The sequence below is a fragment of the Chlorocebus sabaeus genome, chromosome 9, assembly GCF_047675955.1.
Source record: "Chlorocebus sabaeus isolate Y175 chromosome 9, mChlSab1.0.hap1, whole genome shotgun sequence".
Classification (NCBI taxonomy): Eukaryota; Metazoa; Chordata; class Mammalia; order Primates; family Cercopithecidae; genus Chlorocebus; species Chlorocebus sabaeus.
This window is the reverse complement of record NC_132912.1, coordinates 65,606,595-65,628,337: the sequence shown is the minus strand read 5'-3', so window position 1 is coordinate 65,628,337 and position 21,743 is coordinate 65,606,595. Positions and strand designations below refer to the sequence as shown.

The 21,743-nt window shown below is 41.1% G+C and overlaps 1 protein-coding gene across 11 annotated transcripts in view; it reads left to right on the top strand.

Annotated features, from left to right (window-relative positions):
- KAT6B (lysine acetyltransferase 6B) overlaps positions 1-21,743 on the top strand; it is a 203,897-nt gene that overhangs the window by 16,674 nt on the left and 165,480 nt on the right. For all 11 annotated transcript variants that reach the window (XM_038009014.2, XM_038009013.2, XM_038009011.2 and 8 more), the window contains one exon: positions 340-1,218. In XM_038009014.2, the coding sequence (XP_037864942.2) occupies positions 598-1,218 (621 nt within the window). In that variant the 5' untranslated portion in view covers positions 340-597. The remainder of the gene's footprint in view (positions 1-339; positions 1,219-21,743) is intronic.

The window sequence follows — 21,743 nt, the reverse complement described above, 5'->3', positions numbered from 1 at the left end:
TTCATGTATATTTTATGTTTATGGAAGACATATACCTTGAACCACTTTCATGTAATTTTGTTAATTTCAATAAAGATAATTAAATGTGTAATTTAGATGTGATTATACTTCATAAATGACTTCATATAGAGAAGTGAAACATTCTAAAAACAATTTCTTTTCAGACTGTGACCCAATTTCTTGTTGAAAAATATAGTCACTGTGGCTGTGTTATGTAATACCTGCCTGTCATTACTTCTGTGGTCATTCTGTGTCTGAAAAAGTCATGCTAAAGAATCTTTTAGTTTATTTGTGTGAGCTTCATTATTAAGAGTCTTTCCCTTCTTTTTATCCTTTAAGGTCTTGATTTCCCAGTTAAAGATGTTCTTCACCCGAATGCAGTCTTTCCTGTTGGTAAAATAAGACAACCATCAACATTGCCTGTTTGTCTGCTTTTGAAGCTCTTAAGGATGGATGTTTGTAAGATGTTGCTTAATACAGTCTGGAATACTCTGTCCATTTGTTGAATTGTAAATGACTTTCAAATGTGCAAGTTCTGTTAAATACAAAGAGAACCTCTATGGGTAACTTTTGTGTTGAAGAAGTCATTTGTCAACCATGGTAAAACTTGCAAACCCACTTTATACAGAGTGGATTCTTGAAGCTATACAGAAAATAAAAAAGCAAAAGCAAAGGCCCTCTGAAGAGAGAATCTGCCATGCGGTCAGTACTTCCCATGGGTTGGATAAGAAGACAGTCTCTGAACAGCTGGAACTCAGTGTTCAGGATGGCTCAGTTCTCAAAGTCACCAACAAAGGCCTTGCCTCCTATAAGGACCCAGACAACCCTGGGCGCTTTTCATCAGTTAAACCAGGCACTTTTCCTAAGTCAACCAAGGGGTCTAGAGGATCATGTAACGATCTCCGCAATGTGGATTGGAATAAACTTTTAAGGAGAGCAATTGAAGGACTTGAGGAGCCAAATGGCTCCTCCCTGAAGAACATAGAGAAGTATCTCAGAAGTCAAAGTGATCTCACGAGCACCACCAACAACCCAGCCTTTCAGCAGCGGCTGCGACTGGGGGCCAAACGCGCTGTGAATAATGGGAGGTTACTGAAAGATGGACCGCAGTACAGGGTCAATTATGGGAGCTTAGATGGCAAAGGGGCACCTCAGTATCCCAGTGCTTTCCCATCCTCGCTCCCACCTGTCAGCCTTCTACCCCATGAGAAGGACCAGGTAAGCAAATGAGTAATGTTCATGCATTCTCACTACTGTCCTTTTGTCTTTTACAGTTTTGCTTAAGTTTTATGTGGACAGAAGTTCTGAGTGAAGTTTGATAGAATTGAATGTTTTGCCTTAGAGCAGGCTTTTGTATATATTGTATAAAATGTATATATTGTATTGTGTTGTGTTGAGGACTTCCTCACTGATTGGCCAAGAATTTAATGGAACAATCATGTGGTTTGTTTTTAAGCTCTAATTGCTAATTGGTTGGTGCCTGAAGGGACCAGGAGGATAATATTAATCGTCCTTCGTCTAGGCAGGGTCATATATATTTCAGAAATCTGCGGAAGGCCATTGTATATTTTTCTCTTTATTACTATTTTCAAAGAAGAATCTACAGACTTCTTCTTATTTTTTTGAGACAGAATCTAGCTCTGTTGCTCAGGTTGGAGTGTAGTGACACAGTCTCGGCTCACTGCAACCTCTGCCTCCTGGGTTCAAGTGATTCTCCTGCCTCAGCCTCCCAAGTAGCTGGGATTACAGGAGCCTGCCACCACACTCGGCTAATTTTTGTATTTTTAATAGAGACAGGGTTTCACCATCTTGGCCAGGCTGGTCTCAAACTCCTGACCTCAAGTGATGCGCCCGCCTCTGCCTCCCAACGTGCTGGGATTAGAGGCGTGAGCCACTGCGCCCAGCTAGACTTCTTATTTTAATGGTGATAATCTATGCTTTTTTTTTTTTTTTGAGATGGAGTCTTGCTCTTGTTGCCCAGGCTGGAGTGCAATGGCACAATCTTGGCTCACTGCAACCTCTGCCTCCCGGGTTCAAGTGATTCTTCTGCCTCAGCCTCCCAAGTAGCTGGGATTACAGGCACATGCCACCATGCCCAGCTAATTTTTGTATTTTTAGTAGAGACGGGGTTTCACCATGACCTCAGGTGATCCACCTGCTTTGGCCTCCCAAAGTGCTGAGATTACAGGCGTGAGACACCACGCCTGGCTGATAATCCGTGCGTTTAAGAAGTTATTTTAATATGTGACCTAAATCCCTCGTTTCAATTTAAAGTCATTTTTGATTGTCCACTTGTCTGTCTTGTAGGTGAATGTTTATTTTGTCTCATAAAGTATCTTAAATACTCTGATTTCTTGGGACTTATGTTGTTTCTGTAGTATTTATAAATATATGTCAGAATTCTCCTTACATTGCTGCTACCACTAAGTTTTTGGTTAAGATTTTTCTTTGTTTCAAAGCTACTGTATTTCCTTCCCAAACTAAAAATGAAGTAGAGCAGCAGAAAGTGATTTATCGTTCATGTCTAGTTTGAGGGTTTATTCTCTGTCTTTTGGGTGAGCAGATATATTGATATCAGTTAATTTTATTAATGCATGTTACAAAACATTAATCATTGTTGATAGAAAGGTGGTTTTGACTGGGCAGGGTAGCTCCTGCCTGTAATCCCAGCACCTTGGGAGGCCAGGGTGGGAGGATTGCTTGAGCCCAGGAGTTCAAGACAAGCCTGGGCAACATAGTAAGACCCCTGTCTCTACAAAAAAAAATCAAAGAATTAGCTGGGCTTGGTGAAGCACATCTGTAGTCCCAGCTACTTGGGAGGCTGAGGTGGGAGGGTCACTTGAGCATGGGAGGTAGAGGCTGCAGTGAGCCTTGATTGTACTCCAGCCTCGGTGACAGAGTGAGATCCTATCTGAAAGATAATGAAAGGAAGAAAGAAATGGTGGTTTTGGCCGGGCGCAGTGGCTCATACCTGTAATCCCAGCACTTTGAGAGGCCAAGGTGGGCCAATCGCGTGAGTTCGAGACCAGCCTGGCCAACATGGTGAAACCCTATCTCTACTAAATATACAAAAAAATTAGCCAGGCATGGTGGGGGGCACCTGTAATCCCAGCTATTTGGAAGCTGAGGCAGGAGAATCCCTTGAACCTGGGAGGCAGACGAGATCGCGCCACTGCACTCTAGCCTGGGTGACAGAGTGAGACTCTGTCTCAAAAAAAAAAAAAAAAAAAGAAATAACTGGTGGTTTTATCTCATGGGTTACTGCAGCCTTGACCTTTTGGGATCAAGCGCTCCTCCCAAGTAACTGGGAATACAGTATACGCCACCATGCCCTGCTAAATTTTTAAATTTTTTGTAGAGATGGGGTTTTACCATGTTGCCTGGGCTAAATGCAGTTTAGAAACAATCAAAACACGCGTGTTAGGAAAAGTTATGCTCCTCTTGCTTGGATACCATGAACCCTTGAAATGGAACCTGTTTTCCTCAGTTCTTAAGCTGGTAGAGGCCCAGCTAAAGCATTTGAGCTTTAGATCAGCCCATGGAAAGGCAAACTACGTAGTCCTACAAATTGGATAGGACCTAGTGGTTTGCCTTTCTATGGGCTGATCTCAAAGACTGGATTGCAATGGTGCCACCTTGGCTCACTGCAACCTCCACTTCCCGGGTTCAAGTGATCCTCTCTCCTCAGTCGCCCAAGTAGCTGGGACTACAGGTGCTCACCACCGTGCCCAGCTAATTTTTGTACTTTTTGTAAAGATGAGGATTGGCGATGTTGCCCAGGCTGGTCTCGATCTCCTGGGCTCAAGACATCCTTCTGCCTCGGCCTCCCAAGGTGCTGGGATTATAGGCATGAGCCACTGTGCCCAGCCAACATTTATTTGTTAACTGTATTTTTATTTTGTTAGTCTTCTGCCACATTTATTTGATCCTTAGGTGGTGGTTGTGTTTGTGTAACCAAGCTCTAGTTCTCTGTGAGAGAATGTGGGCATAAAGAAAGAAGTAAACTTATGAAATTTTCTTCTTAATAACATTTGTTGAAAAGAAAATACAAAAAGTGACTGAAATCCTAATTCATATGTCTGACACAGCCAAATCAGGCACCTCTGTTTTTAATTAAAAATATATTATACATATATAATACATATATTATATATACTACATATATGTATAATATGTATAATATATGTATGTATTATATATTTATATATATATATATTTTTGAGATGGAGTCTTGCTCTGTCGCCAGGCTGGAGTGCAGTGGCACGATCTCGGTTCACTGCAACCTCTGCCTCCCGGGTTCAAGTGGTTCCCCTGCCCTAGCTTCCAGAGTAGCCGACACTACAGGCACGTGCCACCATGCCTGGCCAATTTTTTGTATTTTTGTAGAAATGGGGTTTCACCATGTTGGCCAGGATGGCCTCAGTCTCCTGACCTCATGATCTACCTGCCTTAGCCTCCCAAAATGCTGGGATTATAGGTGTGAGCCACCATGCCCAGGCTTAATTAAATATTTTTTAATAAAAAATATTTTATTTTTAGTATAAGGTTTTTAATAAAAGCTTTTTAATAAAAGCTTATACTATGAAGAAATTCATTAAGGGACTATAGAGCCATTTCTTGATGGATTTGGATATCTTTGTTTTTTAAAATATATACACTACCCTAAGGTATGTTAAGGTTTTATAATGAACAGGTACATGGACTAATTCAGGCAGCTTTAGGCAATTTAGCAGTATGTTTCAATAATTTTGTGATCCAGGGGTTATTTTTACTTGTGATGGATGAGTCAGTACAAATTTTCCACAGTCTCTTCTGATCCTTCACTTTAACCTTGCCCATCATTTCTTGCTAACCTTATCATATTTTTTTCAGGCAGCATCTATACACAAGTATTTTTAATCTAAAGGAAAATTCATGTCTGAAAGTATCTAGGATTGAGAGCAGAGTAATTTATTGCTTAGCAGGCAATTGTTACTGCTCTTTTTATGATGCTGATCTTTAAATTGTTTAGTTAGCATCATGCTATAATGAGGAAAGCTGAGAAATGTTTTCTAGAATTTTTACTTGATGAAATTTGGAGACTAATTCTATTAAATAATCATTTGATTCTTAAAAAAACATAAATAAATAAAAATCAGTTTAAACAAATTTGGCGACATGTTTGTATTCTTTAATAAAATAGCATTTTTTCCAGCCGGACACAGTGGCTCGTGCCTGTAATCCCAGCACTTTGGGAGGCTGAGGAGGGCGGATCACCTGAGGTCGGCAGTTCAAGACCAGCCTGAACAACATGGAGAAATTTTGTCTCTTAAAAAATACAAAATTAGCTGGGCGTGGTGGTGCATGCCTATAATCCCAGCTGCTGGGGAGGCTGAGGCAGGAGAATTGCTTGAACCCGGGAGGTGGAGCTTACAGTGAGCCGAGGTTGCGCCATTCCACTCCAGCTCGGGCAATGAGTGAAACTCCATCTCAAAAAAAAAATAATAAATAAAAAATGTGAGAAAATTACAACCTAATTATTACCCTTTGAAATTAAAAGTGGTTTAATAGTTTAAAACCATGTAAACTCACTAAGTAAATTTAATAGAAATTCTTAACCCGGGATCCACAAATGAGCTTGGGTGGGTATCCCACAAGTCCTCTGAAATAGAATGTAAAGCCATATGTGTATCCACATGTTTTTCTTTTTTTTTTCTTTTCTTTTCTTTCTTTTTTTTTTTTTTTTTTGAGACATAGTTTCACTCTTGTCACCCAGGCTGGAGTGCAATGGCACAATCATGGCTCACTGCAACCTCTGCCTCCCAGGTTCAAGTGACTCTTCTGCCTCAGCCTCCCGAGTAGCAGGGATTACAGGTGTGTGTCACTACACCAGGCTAATTTTTGTATTTTTAGTAGAGATGGGATTTCATTAATGTTGGCCAGGCTGGCCTCGAACTCCTGGCCTCAAGGGCCTCAAGTGATCCACCTTAGCTCCCAAAATGCTGGGATTATAGACGTGAGATACCATGCCCCCATGCCTGCCCTAACTAATGACTTTTTTTTTTATTGAGATGGAATCTCGCTCTGTCATCCAGGCTGGAGTGCAGTGGTGCCATCTCAGCTCATTGCAACCTCTGCCTCCCGGTTCAAAGTGATTTTCTTGCCTCACCCTCCCGAGTAGCTGAGACTACAGGCACGCACCACCACGACCAGCTAATTTTAGTATTTTTAGTAGAGACGGGATTTCTCCATGTTGGCCAGGCTGGTCTTGAACTTGCGATCTCAAGTGATTCACCTGCCTTGGCATCCCAGAGTGCTGGGATTACAGGCGTGAGCCACCATGCCTGGCCATGACTTTCAAAGAAGCTGTTATTCTGGTTTTTTTTTTTTTGAGCAGTTACGTTAAATGCAAAACAAAATAAAAATAGTAAGAATAATAGCTAACATTTTGTAAGTGTTAAATGCTGGCACTATTCCAAGTGCTTTACAATTATTATCTCCTTGACTCGTCACAATAACTGCAAGGGAGGTAGATTATTACCCTTATTTTACAGATGAAAAAATGAGGCTGAAAGCTTAAGTGATTTGCCCAGGGTCACTGATAGAGCTAGTGAGTGGTGAAGCCAAGATTCTGACGAGACAGTCTGACTTCAGAGCTCTTTACCACTGGGCAGTACACTGGTCAACAGTGGTGGCTTTTTTTTTTCTTTTTTTGAGACCGAGTCTTGCTCCGTCGCCCAGGCTGGAGTGCAGTGGCACGATCTTGGCTCACTGCAAGCTCCGCCTCTCGGCTTCACGCCATTCTCTTGCTTCAGCCTCCTGAGTAACTGGGACTATAGCTGGGACTACAGGCACAGGCCACCCTGCCTGGCTAATTTTTTTGTATTTTTAGTAGAGAAGGGGTTTCACCATGTTAGCCAGGATGGTCTCGATCTCCTGACCTCGTGATCTCCCGCCTGTGGTGGCTTTTTATTAACAGTAAAAGTATCTCTTCCAGTTCTTCAAATGATTAGAAGCCGTTTTGCCCCAACAAATAGATTTCCAACATTTTAAATTTGGTAGATGCCATGAGCTTATTATGGTTTTTAAAGTAGATACTATTTATAATATTAGCAATATGGAAAGGCAGTAGAGAAAGTAGTAAGTCTGTGTCTAATTAGATTTAACATCATCATCATTCCGATGCATGACTGCTAGGAGGAATACAATGCAAGTTAAAATAGAAGGGCTCCTTCCTTTCTGAAATGTAATTGCACATCTTCTGATAGTCTAGAATTCAAATTGGGTATTACCACACTGGCTCCTTAGCATAAATTCTTTGTATTTATTTAAGAAAGCTCTCTTCGGTGAGGTGATATGGAAATGAATTAAACCACCAAAGATAAAACTTTATCTTTGACTTGGTGAGGGAACTCCTAAAGGATAGTATTAGTGTTTCTCATTAAAAGTAGTAAAGCTCAATTAGGTCAGATTATAAGGACTTTGGAAAGTCAAATATTCTAAGAGAGACTTCCGTTATCACTGTGCACTTTGTAGCACTAAGATTCCATTTGAACGTTTGAGCTTTAGCATTTTTATAAAATCAGTTTAGTTCCATTTTAAATAAATTCCTTAGTATTTCACTTTAGTGAAAATGTCTTCATAAAATTTATTAAGCGTCAAATCTTGGTCTGTTTCCAGTGTAGTACATAATGTGGGAATTCTCATTCTAGGTTGGCATCGTAATTGGAAGGTGGGACACTTTCAGTATCAAGTAGGGCTTTTGATGTTTTTTCTCTTGAAGAAATAATTGTATTAGAATCTTACAAAAAACCTTCAAACATAAACATAATCACAAAAACAGTGATACTGTCAATATCATTATTGTCAATAAGAAAAAAATGATTTTTTTTTGATACAGAGTCTCGCTCTGTCACCCAGGCTGGAGTGCAGTGGCGCGATCTTGGCTCACTGCAACCTCTGCCTCCTGGGTTCAAGCGATTCTCCTGCCTCAGCCTCCTGAGTAGCTGGGGATTACAGGCGTGCGCCACTATGCCTGGCTAATTTTTGTATTTTTAGTAGAGACAGGGTTTCACCAGGTTAGAGACAGGGTTTCACTAGGTAGGTCAGGCTGGTAAAAATGATTTTTTGTTTTTTGTTTTTTGAGATAGAGTCTCGCTCTGTTGCTAGGCTGGAGTGCAGTGGCTAGATCTCGGCTCACTACAACCTCCACCTCCCTGGTTCAAGCAATTCTCCTGCCTCAGCCTCTGGAGTAGCTGGGACTACAGGCACGCACCACCATGCCCAGCTAATTTTTGTATGTTTAGTAGAGACGGGGTTTCACCATGTTGGCCAGGGTGGTCTCGATCTCTTGACCTTGTGATCCACCTGCGTTGGTCTCCCAAAGTGCTGGGATTACAGGCGTGAGCTACCGCACCCGGCCACAAAAATGATTTTTTTTTTTTTTTTGGAGACGGAGTCTCGCTCTGTCGCCCAGGCTGGAGTGCAGTGGCCGGATCTGGGCTCACTGCAAGCTCCGCCTCCCGGGTTCACGCCATTCTCCTGCCTCAGCCTCCGAGTAGCTGGGACTACAGGCGCCCGCCACCACGCCCAGCTAGTTTTTTGTATTTTTTTAGTAGACACGGTGTTTTACCGTGTTAGCCAGGATGGTCTCGATCTCCTGACCTCATGATTCGCCCGTCTCGGCCTCCCGAAGTGCTGAGGCTTGAGCCACCACGCCAGGCAAAAATGATTTTTAAAAGGAGTTCAGATGATCAGAAATGGGGTTGAAAGACAAACGTAGGACTCTTGTCATGTGTGATCTTGGCTTGTTCAGTTGTTTATTCTATTTCTCCTGCCCCTTTTAGGGAGATACTTTGTTAGGGTTTTTGGCAATGTTATTAATATGAAATATTTCTATAAATAGAAGATAAATGTATATCCTACAGCAGTTGCTTGTTTTTTAGAGATGCCATGAATTAGATAAGTTTATTTTTAGATTTTCCTTTCTTCTGTTTTCTCCATTCTGTTTTCTCCTCTCCAGTCCCCCTAACCCTGCCCTAAAGCAGACCCTCCTCATCTGTTCTGGGACTTTTCCAATAGCCTGTACTTTATGAAGGACCATTCATTAGTCCATATTGTTCTTTGATGTGGCAGGCTTCCAGAAGTCTTTCAGCCCTAGGGGAATTGTTCATAGTCTCAGGCGACTCTGGATCTTTTTTGGCAGAAATGTGTATATTTTTTATCTGCTAATTATAGAGCCTGAATGTCCTCCTGTCTGTTGACCTTCTTAGTTTTCCTTTGAATTGGTATCCTTTGTGTTGCAGATGTCATCTTTCTTGAAGAGTGCTTGATTATGTGTATTTAACTGAAAATCGAATAAATCTCTAAACATTGTAAAATGTGCTCTTCAAAATAACCTGCATTTTGGAATTGGTATGGGTAAAGTCAGTTTTAGAATCACTAAAGTCAGACAGAAACCTATTGTAATGTGAAAGACGAGGTGGATCAAATACTCGTTGTTCCGGGGTCATGGAAGGAAAAAAATTGCAGTTCATGTTCTTCTTACAATTAAGCTTCAGAAGTTCTTCAGAATAGCAGTGTCTGAGGACTGCTTTTGTGAGCAGGTAGTACCAGTTGTTGAGACATTGTTGAGAGAGCACATGAATTGTCTCAAACTAGTTAGTTGGGTCAAGGGAAAGATAAAATGAAGAGTGAATGAGTCTTTCTATTGTACTCTGAGGCATGACAGCGTGTTCCACTTTTGAGCTTTTATCAAGATGGGACTTGTCTAGACTTCTAATGAAATGGGCTTCAGGTAAAGTAGAAATATTATGTCAAGAGGATTTTTGATTGTTCAAATAAATGTTAAACATTCTTTTAACTCTTTGGATCTTGGATGGATTTGATACTTGGGATACCTTTACTGTCACACATGATGCTGTCCTGAATGATCAGCAGCTTTCAGGAGTTACTCTTGTATTCCCAGCTACACTTGTGATACTTTCAGTGCTAAGAAAATCTATATTCTATAGCTTTGAAGTTATTTAACAGTTAAGTACTATTTGCTAATTTATTCTGATTTTGTCTTAAATGACAAATATTTTATTCATCCTTTCTCTTCAAACTTTATTTGACAAATGGTACATTTTAATGTTTCTCAAAAATGAAGGCCTTTATTCTTTTTATATGTTTTATCTTTGTATGTTATTTCTTTCATCTTTTTTTTTTTTTTTTTCTGAGACAGGGTCTCACTCTGTTACCCAGGCTGGAGTGCAGTGGTTTGATCATGGCTCACTGCAGCCTCCACCTCCTGGGCTCAAGTGATCCTTGATCCTCCCACCTCAGCCTCCTGAGTGACTGGGACTACAGGTGTGCACCACCTTGTCTGGCTAATTTTTTTTTTTTTTTTTTTTGAGACAGTCTTATTCTGTTGCCCAGGCTAGAGTGCAGCTGTGTAATCATGGTTTACTGCAGCCTTGACCTCCCTGGGTTCAAATGATCAATCCTCCCACCTCAGCCCCCCAAGTAGCTCGGACTACAGGCACACACCACTACACCCAGCTAATTGTTATATTTTTTGCAAAGATAGGGTTTCGCCATGTTGCCCAGGCTGGTCTCGAACTCCTGAGCTTAAGCAGTTCACACACCTCGGCCTCCCAGAGTACTGGGGTTACAGGTGTGAGCCACCATGCTCAGCCTTTTATTTTTGATATATAAGAAATACCTTTTTTTTTTTTTTTTTTTAATTTGAGATGGAGTCTCGTTCTCTTGCCTAGGCTGGAGTGTAGTGGCGTGGTCTCAGCTCACTGTAACCTCCGCCTCCCAGGTTAAAGCAATTATCCTGCCTCGGCCTCTCAAGTAGCTGGGATTACAAGTATGCGACACCACGCCTGGCTAATTTTTTTATATTTTTAGTAGAGATGGGGTTTCACCATATTGGCCAGGCTGGTCTCGAACTCCTGACCTTGTGATCCGCCCGCCTCAGCCTCCCAAAGTGCTGGGATTAGAGGCATGCCCCCCCCCACGCCCGACTCATTGTTTGTTTTATCATGACAGTAGCAATGTGTTTTAATTGTAAAATTCTTGACTTTTTGTTTTGTTTATAAACTTCCTTTTCTTGGCCCTGTGCATTAAACTACAGTAGATTAGGTGAAACTGTTCTCTGATCACACTAGCATTTAAAATATGAACCTGAATCTTCTCAGGTACTTTCATCTCTCCAATCTATTAATGTTTCTGAGTACATAAACATCAATTAGCTCACCAAATTAAAGTTAGCAAATGCGTCAGCCATGTAATTTGCTCGTGACATTTTGAGTTAGCAGGGCCATGAGGGAAGTATGTTTTTGTGAGTGGGTGTGCTTATCTCTCTGTCTTCAGGTGGTGATGGAAAGTTGTACAAGTAAGAGAAGGAGTTGTGGCAGTGGATATGTGAAATGCTAAATGTATATGTGCCTCTGCTTGGGGCAGAACCACTTTACCAGAGAAGTCTCCAAGAGTTGCAAACTACGTATTCTTTTTCCTTATATAAGTGAATCTTTTAATTAGTGTAATATTATGTAGAGTGTATTTTTTTTTCTGATTTTGTTTTTTGACAGGTGATATTTGGAGAACTCTGCAAAATGAGCAATCTAGACAAAGTTTTAGAACAAATGTTACTAGATTTAAACTATGAGGCTGGTCTCTGCAAAGATACAAAAGAAATACTAATCAGTGGTCTAAGCAAAATCCAGGAAGGATTTGTGTTAATTTGACAAATGAATTTAGAATTCTTTAGCCACTATTTTTTAGAAACCAGCTTTGTTCATACATCCTTTCTCTAATTTGCCTCACTTTTGATCTTTGATAAACCAGCTGCAATTTGATTTCATTAACAAACTTAACTGGTTAACAGATGTTTTGGCTTTATTTTGTCCTTTCTATTAGAAACAGCATAGGCGTACGTAGAAACCATGCTGGGCCTTTTCCTGTCTGTAGCTAGACAGGCGTTACAGAAGAGCAACCTAATTTTACTTACAAGTTCAATTTTTCTTCCTCAGTGTTATTATTATAGGTATACAAACATTTTAGTTTTGTTGCCCCCATCAAGGAGGTCTTTTGTTGTTAACAGTCTTCCATCTGTTATTCCAGTATACACTCCTCACCCCCCTTTTTAGCATTGCAAAATCTTAGCATGCAGGGAAAAAGGTACTATTGCCGGAGAGGTAATTGAGATATCAGCGACTCTTCCACAGTTCAAGGGAAGGAGTGGGACTAGCCTGGTGAATTTAGATAATTTCTTCCGTCTTCTTTGATGTCAGTGAGCTGCCATATGGAGAGCAGTGAGGCCTGCAGGAAGGAGGTGAGCCTTGGTCTGGGCTGCCTGGGGTGTTCAGAGTGATATGGGCTGAGAGCCAGAGGCAGAGCTTGATTGTTTCTGTAGTAGTTTCTGATGTGACCAGCCCTGCTTTTTGTCCAAGGTTTCCCTGTCATGCTTGCACCCTATGGGTATGATGAAGTTTAAGAAACAGATCATAAACATTATATTGGGAAAGAGAAACAATAGTAAGAAGAGAAAAGAACGTATTAAAATCTAGTAATAAGGCCATTAAAAGATGACTCCCATTTGATATTTGACCAACTTGTTTTCAAAATTAGTATTGTAGACACTTCTATCTTATAACAAAACCCAGCTTTAGCTATTGAGCTTTGAGTTGTGAGTAAAGCAGCAGAAAACAGGATCTGCTGGTGGAAGAGTATTGGCTGTTTGAAGAACACCGGCTGTTCCAGGTAGACTCCTGGCAATGTGCGTGCAGACCTGGGAAAGGTAGGCTTGGAGGGAGCTAGGAAGATACTTCTCTCCTAACCTTTTTTTTTTTTTTTTTTTGAGACGGAGTCTCGCTCTGTCGCCCAGGCTGGAGTGCAGTGGCCGGATCTCAGCTCACTGCAAGCTCCGCCTCCCAGGTTCACGCCATTCTCCTGCCTCAGCCTCCCGAGTAGCTGGGACTACAGGCGCCCGCCACCTCGCCCGGCTAGTTTTTTTTGTATTTTTTAGTAGAGACGGCGTTTCACCATGTTAGCCAGGATGGTCTCGATCTCCCGACCTCGTGATCCGCCCGTCTCGGCCTCCCAAAGTGCTGGGATTACAGGCTTGAGCCACCGCGCCCGGCCCTAACCTTTATAATTTATAAAATTAGAGTATTTCAGAAATATTGAAAGAGTAGTACGGTAAACACTCTATTTCTTTCACATAGATTCACCAATTTTAACATTTTGCCACATTCTTTCTCTTCTTGTGTGTATATGTATATGCTTTTATACATGGGTGTGCGTGTATATATACAGCACATTTATATATTCACAATTTTGGCTGAACTGTTGGAAACTAAATGGTGAATATTATGTTTCACCCCTAAATACTTAATAATACGTCAAAAACATTCCCTTATATACTACACTATTATGCAAAAAATTTGGCAGTGGAATGAGTGTTAACTGACGGTCCGTATTTCCCCAGATGGCCCCAAAAATCTCATTTATAACTTTTGACTTTTTTTGAGATGGAGTCTCGCTCTGTTGCCCAGGCTGGAGTGCAGTGATATGATCTCAGCTCACTGCAACCTCCATCCCCCCGGGTTCAAGCAATTCTCTTGCCTCAGCCTCCTGAGCAGCTGGGACTACAGGTGTGTGCCACCATGCCCGGCTAACTTTTTTGTATTTTTAGTGGAGATGGGGTTTCGCCAGGTTGGCCAGGCTGGTCTTGAACTCCTGACCTCAGGTGATCCACCCACCTAGGCCTCCCGAAGTGCTGGGATTAAAGGCATGAGCCACCGCGCCTGGCTAACTTTTGACTTTTCATCCAGGATCCAACCAAAGATCATATATTGCATTTGGCTGTCATGTCACCTTTAATAGAGAACAATTTTCCCTCCTTTTTGCTTCTGAAGACATTGACATTTTTGAAGTCTAGGGTAGTTGTCTTGTAGGATGTCCCATAATTAGTATTTGTCTGACTGTGTCCTCATGATTAGATTCAGAGTAAACGTTTTTAACAAGAATAGCGGGGTCTGGGAGTGGTGGCTCACACCTATAATCCCAGTAGTTCGGGAGGCTAAGATGGATGGATTGCTTGAGCTCAGAAGTTTGAGACCAGCCTGGGAAACATGGCGAAACCCCGTTTCTACAAAAAATACAAAAAAATCATCCGGGTGTGGTGGCACGTACCTGTAGTCCCAGCTACTTGGGAGGCTGAGATGGAAGGAATGCTTGAATCCGGGAGACAGAGGTTGCCGTGAGCCAAGGTCGCACCACTGTGCTCCAGCCTGAGCAACAGCGTGCAACTCTGTCTCAAAAAGAAAAAAGAAAAGAAAAAATACTGTATGGGAGATGTTGTGTATTTCTTCTTATGATATACCAGGAGATAAATAATTTCAGGTTGTCTCATTACTGGTGGTGCTTATTTTATCAGTTGGTTAAGGTGGCATCTACTAGATCTTTGTTTATAAAGGCACCTTTTCCCTTTTGTAATTAACAAGCAGTCTGTGCAATGATACTTTGAAAGCAGGTGAGTAACCTTTCACCCAGTGTGTATTAGTTTTCTATTGCTGCTGTAACAAATTACAGCAACTTAGTGGCTTAACACAACACAAATGTATTGTCTTACAGTTCAGTAAGTCAGAAGTCCAACATGGGTTTCTTAGGTTAAAATCAAGGTGAGGGCAAAGTAATGTTCTTTTGTGGAGGCTCTAGGAGAGGATCTTTTCCCTTGCTTTTTTGAGCTTCTAGAGGCTGCCCATATTCCTTGACTCATGGTCCCTTCCTCCATCTTCAAAGCCATCAGTGTTGCATCTCTCTGACTATTCTTCCATAGTCACATCTCCCTCTTACCACATCCTGGACAGCTTCTTGGCTTTTAAAGGATGCATATTATTAGATTGAGCCCATTTGGATAATCCAGATAATGCCCTTATCTCACAGTCCTTAACTTTATCATATCTGCAAGGTTATTTTGCCATGTAAGGTTCTAGGCATTAGGAAGTAGACATTTTGGGGGGACCCATTATTTTGCCTGCCACACAGGGTTTAGTATTGTCACCTAAATCAAATTTTGCATTGGGGGTTGCAAATCATTGAAGGTTTTGGGCTATGGTGGACCATGATCAAGTCTGCTTAGAAAGGAATGAGGGCCAGGTGCGGGTGGCTCACATCTATGATCCCAGTGCTTTGGGAGGCCAAGGCGGGTGGATCACTTGAGGCCAGGAGTTTGAGATTAGCCTGGACAAGATAGTGAGATCCCATCTCTAGAAAAATTTTTTAAAAATTATCCAAGTGTGGTGGCACAGAACTGTAGTCCTAACTCTTTGGGAGGCTGAGGTGGGAGGATTGCCTGAGTCCAGGAGTTTGAGGCTGCAGTGAGCTATGATCGTGCCACTGCCCTCCAGCCTGGGCAACTGAGTAGGACTCTATTTCTTAATTTAAAGAAAAAAAAAAGGAAAAAATAACCAGAAAGGAATTAATCACAGTTTATGGGAGTAATGCTAGCTGAAGACTGGGAGTCAAGAGGCCTGAGTTTTGAGTCTCATGGTACATCCTGAGTCATTTCCAGGAGGGCAGGAATGGGACTGCCTCTTGCCTCCACTTCATGTCCCTTTACTCACTAGTTGAAGAACTGAAGAATGGATTTGGCACTAATAGCTTCAGAGTTTTTAACAATAGAAGTTTGGATGTGCAATTTTTTTTTTTTTTTTTTTTTTTTTTTTTGAGGCAGGATCTCGCTCTGTTGGCCAGGCTGGAATACAGTGGTGCAGTCATGGCTCACTGCAGTCTTGACCTCCCAGGCTCAAGCACTCCTCCCACCTCAGGCTCCTAGAAATTACAGGGGTGTGTGCCACCATGCCCAGCTAATTTTTGTATATTTGGTAGGCATGGGTTTTGCCATGTTGCCCAGGCTGGTCTCGAACTCCTTGGCTCAAGCAATCCACCCACCTTGGCCTCCCAAAGTTTTGGGATTACAAGTGAGAGCCGCTATGCCTCGCCCAAAATGATTTTTGAGAAGTACATTTAAAGTTGTAGAGAAAGGTCTTTCATTTAAATGCCCACAGGGTGCATGAAAAATACAAGGTACTTTATCAAGATGGGCTCTTTGGCTTATGCCTGTATTCCCAGCATTTTGGAAGGCCGAGAAGGGTGGATCTCTTGAGGTCTGGAGTTCGAGACCAGCCTGAGCAACATGATGAAACCCCATCTCTACTAAAAATGTACAAGTTAGTAGTGTGGTGGCTCGCGCCTATAGTCCCAGCTACTGGGGAGGCTGAGGCCGAAGAATCTCTTGAACCCTTGAGGTGGAGATTGCGGTGAGCCAGTATTGTGCCACTGCACGAGCAAGACTCCATCTCAGGAACTCCTGACCTCAAGTGATCCACCCACATTGGCCTCCCAAAGAGCTGGGATTATAGGCGTGAGCCACTGTGCCCTGCCTCTTTGATATTTTAAAGACTAAGTAACATCTGAAGAATTTTATGTCTTTTATTTATTTATTTATTTGTTTATTTATTTATTCATTTATTTATTTAGACAAAGTCTTGCTCTGTTGCCCAGGCTGGAGTGCAGTGGCACAATCTTGGCTCGCTACAGCCACCACCTCTCAGGTTCAAGCAATTCTCATGCCTCAGTCTCCTGAGTAGCTGGAATTACAGATGCCTGCTACCATGCCCAGCTAATTTTTTTTAGTAGAGATGGGGTTTCACTGTGTTGATGAGGTTGGTTTTGAACTCCTGGCCTCAAGAGATCCGCCCACGTCGGCCTCCCAAAGTGCTGGGATTACAGGCGCCAGCCACTGTGCCTGGCCTATATCTATAATTTAAATTAGAACCGTCAATTAGAGAAGTCTAAATAGGCTGAAAAAGAAACTCGTTTATTTAAAAAACAAAAATGACATGCAGATGGATGTATATTCTTTTAGTTTTTAGTAAAAATTCAGAAAAATAAACAATAACTTAAGGTAATGAGCCTCTAGAATTCTTCATTTTATTTCATTTCACAGTGTTTCAGTAGAGTCTTCTGCAGTAGCTACAGTTAGTTGGAAGGTTTTGGAAATTCTGAGTATTCCAATTGTTGAAGGATAACTCGCTAGCTTAATAAATATGTTTCCTAGAGCTGATAAAAAAGATGATTTTTTCATCTGATGAGCTCTGACTCTCTATAAACCTTCTAACTTATTTCATTTTCCACCAGCTACAGAAATATAACAAGATGCCAACAATTACATCCTCGTGGAGCACGTATACCAGCTTATAAAACCACCCTTTGTTGGAAAATTGTGTAATATCTTGATTTCAATTTAGCATGGCATGTTGGTTAGCAGTAAATCTTGCTAGTGTATGAACACAAGCCTGCAGGCAGTTTGGAGAACATTGATCAGGTGTAAATTGTATATATTTTTCTCGCTTCTAAAAATTTTATAGCAGAATGAAATAAAGAGCTAGCTAGAATACCACTTTTTCAGTTGTTTTTTATTTTTTATTTTTATTTATTTATTTTTATTATACTTTAAGTTCTAGGGTACATGTGCACAGTGTGCAGGTTTGTTACATATGCATACATGTGCTATGTTGGTTTGTAGGTTGTTTTTTATTTTGACGTGTATCTTGTGGAGAGTGCCTTCTCTTTCCTGAAATCCATGATTTGTGTCTCTGAACATTTAGTTTCCTCATTTAGTATGTGACACACAGCAAAAGCAAACGTGTATTTGTGCCTTATACAGTGTGCATTATAAGTAGTTAATACTAGATTTGAAGGCTGTACAGAAAACATGCAAGAAGATATTAATATTAAACACTTAGTGCTTATTGTACACCAAGTAATGTTCTAAGCATTTAATATATACAATATAATTTTGTATGAACTCTGAGAGATAAGTACTGTTTTAAATTGAATTTTACAGATGAAGAAACAGGCCAAATAAGGTGACTTGCCCAAGAGTACACAGGAAGTGTTGGAGCTGGTGTTTCAATCCTGGTGCACAGGCAGAGTGTATTGTAGTCACTTTATGACCTTCTGCCTCTCATTTCTTCAGGCGAAATCAACTCATACCTAGCGAATTCTTGTAATATGTAAAACACTGTATTAGGTATATAATATGGAAGTTACCACATATTTAAATGGTAATAAAAGTGATCAGTTGAGGCTAGGCACGGTGTCTCACGCCTGTAATCCCACTACTTTGGGTGGCTGAGGCAGGAGAATCACTTGAGGCCAGTAGTTTGAGACCAGCCTGGGCAACATGACAAAACCCCGTCTGTACTAAAAATACAAAAATTAGCTGGGCTGGGCATGATGGCTCACACCTGTAATCACTTTGGGAGGCTGAGGTGAGCGGATCACCTGAGGTCAGGAGTTCGAGACCAGACTGACCAACATGGAGAAACCCCATCTCTACTAACTATGCAAAATTAGCTGGGCGTGGTGGCACATGCCTGTAATCCCAGCTACTTGGGAGGCTGAGGTGGGAGAATCACTTGAACCCCGAATGCTGAAGGTGCAGTGAGCAGAGATTGCACCACTGCACTCCAGCCTGGGCGACAGATCGAGACTCTGTCTCAAAGGTAAAAAAAAAAAAAAAAAAAAAAAAAAAAAGATCCATTGAAACATGCTGATACATACAGCTGTTCTTCCTTTTCAAATGACCAGTGGGGTGATCTTCACTTTTAGAGCAATTGAAATTTTCTTTCAAGAATGAATAATAACAACCAACATTTATAAAATGCTTTACTATGAGGCAGGCAGTACTTCAAGTGCTTTGTGTGTAACCTGTCTATAAGGTAGGACTATTCATTCTTCGTTTACAAAGGAAGAAGCTGAGGCATGTGAGGTGAAAGGACTTGTCCAAGGTTACCTAGCTATTAATGTGGTAGAGTTAGAGCCAGGATTCAGACCCAGGCATCCAAGCTCCTTGATCTGTACATGTAACCATTATACTACATTGCCCTTCATTTTCCTGATGAAGAAAACTTCTTTTAATGAGGAGATATTGAAAATAGTTTCATATTAGGTTCTTATAAACATGAGCCTTTAAGTGCCTTTTTAGTGTTTATAATAGGTGTCACTGAGAAGATTGTTAAAATTTATAGGAGGATATCGTTAAAGTAGCTTTTCCCAAATGATGTTCTGAGGAAGAAGGAAGTACTCTGCAAGAAATTAATGATGCTAATAATAGTCTGAGATTTAAAGTGCCTGAGTAGTTCTAAAATTTACCTTGCCTAACCCAAGATGATTTGACGATGGGCCTCTCTCCTCTCCCTTTCTCTTCATAGCAGCCATTCAGTTGTCTAAAAATCTTTGCATTTGGTTAAGCAGTTTGGATAGTGCTGATACAAGGTTATAGTGCGAACTCCTTTCCTCATTTCTTCTAAATACACATCCCAAGGGAAACCATTGATTAATTAAACTTGGAGTTTGTGCTTCAGAATAGAAAACCAAAAATCGTCAAATTCACCTCTTATATCTATTATGTATTGATTTAGTACTGTTTGTGTGATTCTTTAAATGTAGCATAAAACTTCAGAGTTGCAGGAGATCTTTGAGATCACCAAGTCCAGGGTTTTAAAGCTAAGGTTCAAGGAGCCCTTTTTCTGGGGTTTGTAGACCTCTGAAATTATATGCAAAAAGAGTATTTTTCTGGAGCTTCTTGCCCCTCCTCTCCTTCAGCAGGTCATCCGACCTAGGCCAGTGTTTCCCAGACTTTGCTGCACATTAGAATTACTGGAGGAGCTTTTAAAAGTTAGATGCCCAGATCACACCTCCATGCTGCTTAAATAAAAACGTTGGAGTGGGAGTCAGGCATTAGAACTTTTTGAAGTTTCCCTGTGATGCCAGCATGCATCACAGGCTTTCTTCTTTACTAGATGAGCAAGTAGGATCTACTTATGCGGCTGAGGAAGCAATCTAGCGATGTTAATTGTTCAGGGCTCTGCTTCCTGCTAAAAGAGATTTTAGAGATCATTCTAAAGGAGTCTTGTGGGGAAGTGGCTCTGGAACCAGAATGCTTAGGTTCAAATCCCAAGTTTTCCTCAGCTGACTAATAGGGATGATAATAGCACCGACCACACTGGGATAGTCGCTTTCTGAGCTACAGAGGTGGTGAGCTTGTCCTCAGCCTCTAGAGAAAGGTCGGCTGAACAGAACCCAAGGCGGTGGAGGAACGGCAGCCCCCAGCACTCCATTCTGCTGTCCTGTTTGGGAAGGAAAAGCTGTAAACCGATGTCCTCATTACCTTCTAATGAAGACCTCCTGTCCTCTTTCTCTGGTCACATAGGCCAAGAATGGCTAGAGTCTGTTTCTCTTTGTGGCTCCTTCCACCCCACCTCATGTTATTTAAGTAATTAGAAAAGGCGTCTATTATTTTCAGAGTAACACATGCTCCTTGTACAGACTTTGAAAACAGAAAGATTTGGAGATGATACATTATCACTGCAAATTTGACTGTAAAGATAACTACTGTTGAAAGTGTGTATTTTCTTCCAGTCTTTTTTCCTACATGTAAATATGTATGCTGTATTTAAATAAAAAGAAGACTGCGTGAGCTATATAATTTTGTATCTTCCTTCCTAAATTTAAAATCTGTTGTGAGCCTTGTCCCATATTTTTGATTATTTGAAGCTGACTAAATAGCCGCATAGTAGTTATGTCTTTATCCTTCAAAATTTAAGGTGTTCCTAAATCTTTTGCTATTACAAATAATACCGCTACTAAAAATTTGTGCATGCGTGGATAATTATTTCCCATAGAATAGATTATTACAGGAGGTAATTATGAGGCATGACTATGAATTCTTTTTCTAAAGCTTTTGAAGCATATTATCAAAAACTGTTCCAAAAAGATAGTACCAATTTATACTTGTGGGCAGAGTGTAAGGGAGTGTGGGCATCTGATTGATTACTAATGCTTACCTTTTATCTTGTTAATGTAGTAGAGGGAAGAATGGATCCTTAGGAGTTACTTTGCATTTCTTTGATTACTAATGACTTGGACGTTTTTAAATGATTAATGGCCATTGCTCAATAACAGTGTTGTGGTTATTTCCCCATCCTTATTCCTATGCTCTGCAGATAAGCATCTTCAACTCTTTCAACCACATTTAGTCTGGCTTCTTAGGGAAGTTGGAGGTCTGTAATATTCTTATGCTGTTGTTTCTTATTTTTAAATTTTAGACATTATCTATTGACTTCTTGCGAGTGTAGATAAGGATAAAGGTCCCTCATACACATACACTTTTCTCTTTCCCTTTGCCCCTGTCATCTCAATATACACTATTTTTATATAGGTAAGTATATGTATTCAGTGCTTACATTTTTATGAGTTTGTAAATATTCACACGTGAGCCATCAAAATTTTTTTTTTGTTTTTTTGAGACAGGGTCTCTCTCTGTCACCCAGGCTGGAGTGCAGTGGCCTGATCTCAGCCCACTGCAACCTCCACCTCCTGGGTTCAAGCGATTCTCTTGCCTCAACCTCTAAAGTAGCTAGGACTTCAGGTGCGCGCTACCATACCCAGCTAATTTTTGTATTTTTGTATTTTTTTGAGATGGAGTCTCACTCTGTCGCCTAGGTTGGAGTGCAGTGGCGCAATCTCGGCTCACTGCAACCTCCACCTCCCAGGTTCAGGCGATTCTCCTGCCTCAGCCTCTGGAGTAGCTGCGACTACAACCGCATGCCACCACACCCAGCTAATTTTTGTATTTTTGTACAAGCGTGAGCCACCATGCTCGGCCACAATTTTTTTGTTTTTTTGTAGAGATGGGGTCTCCC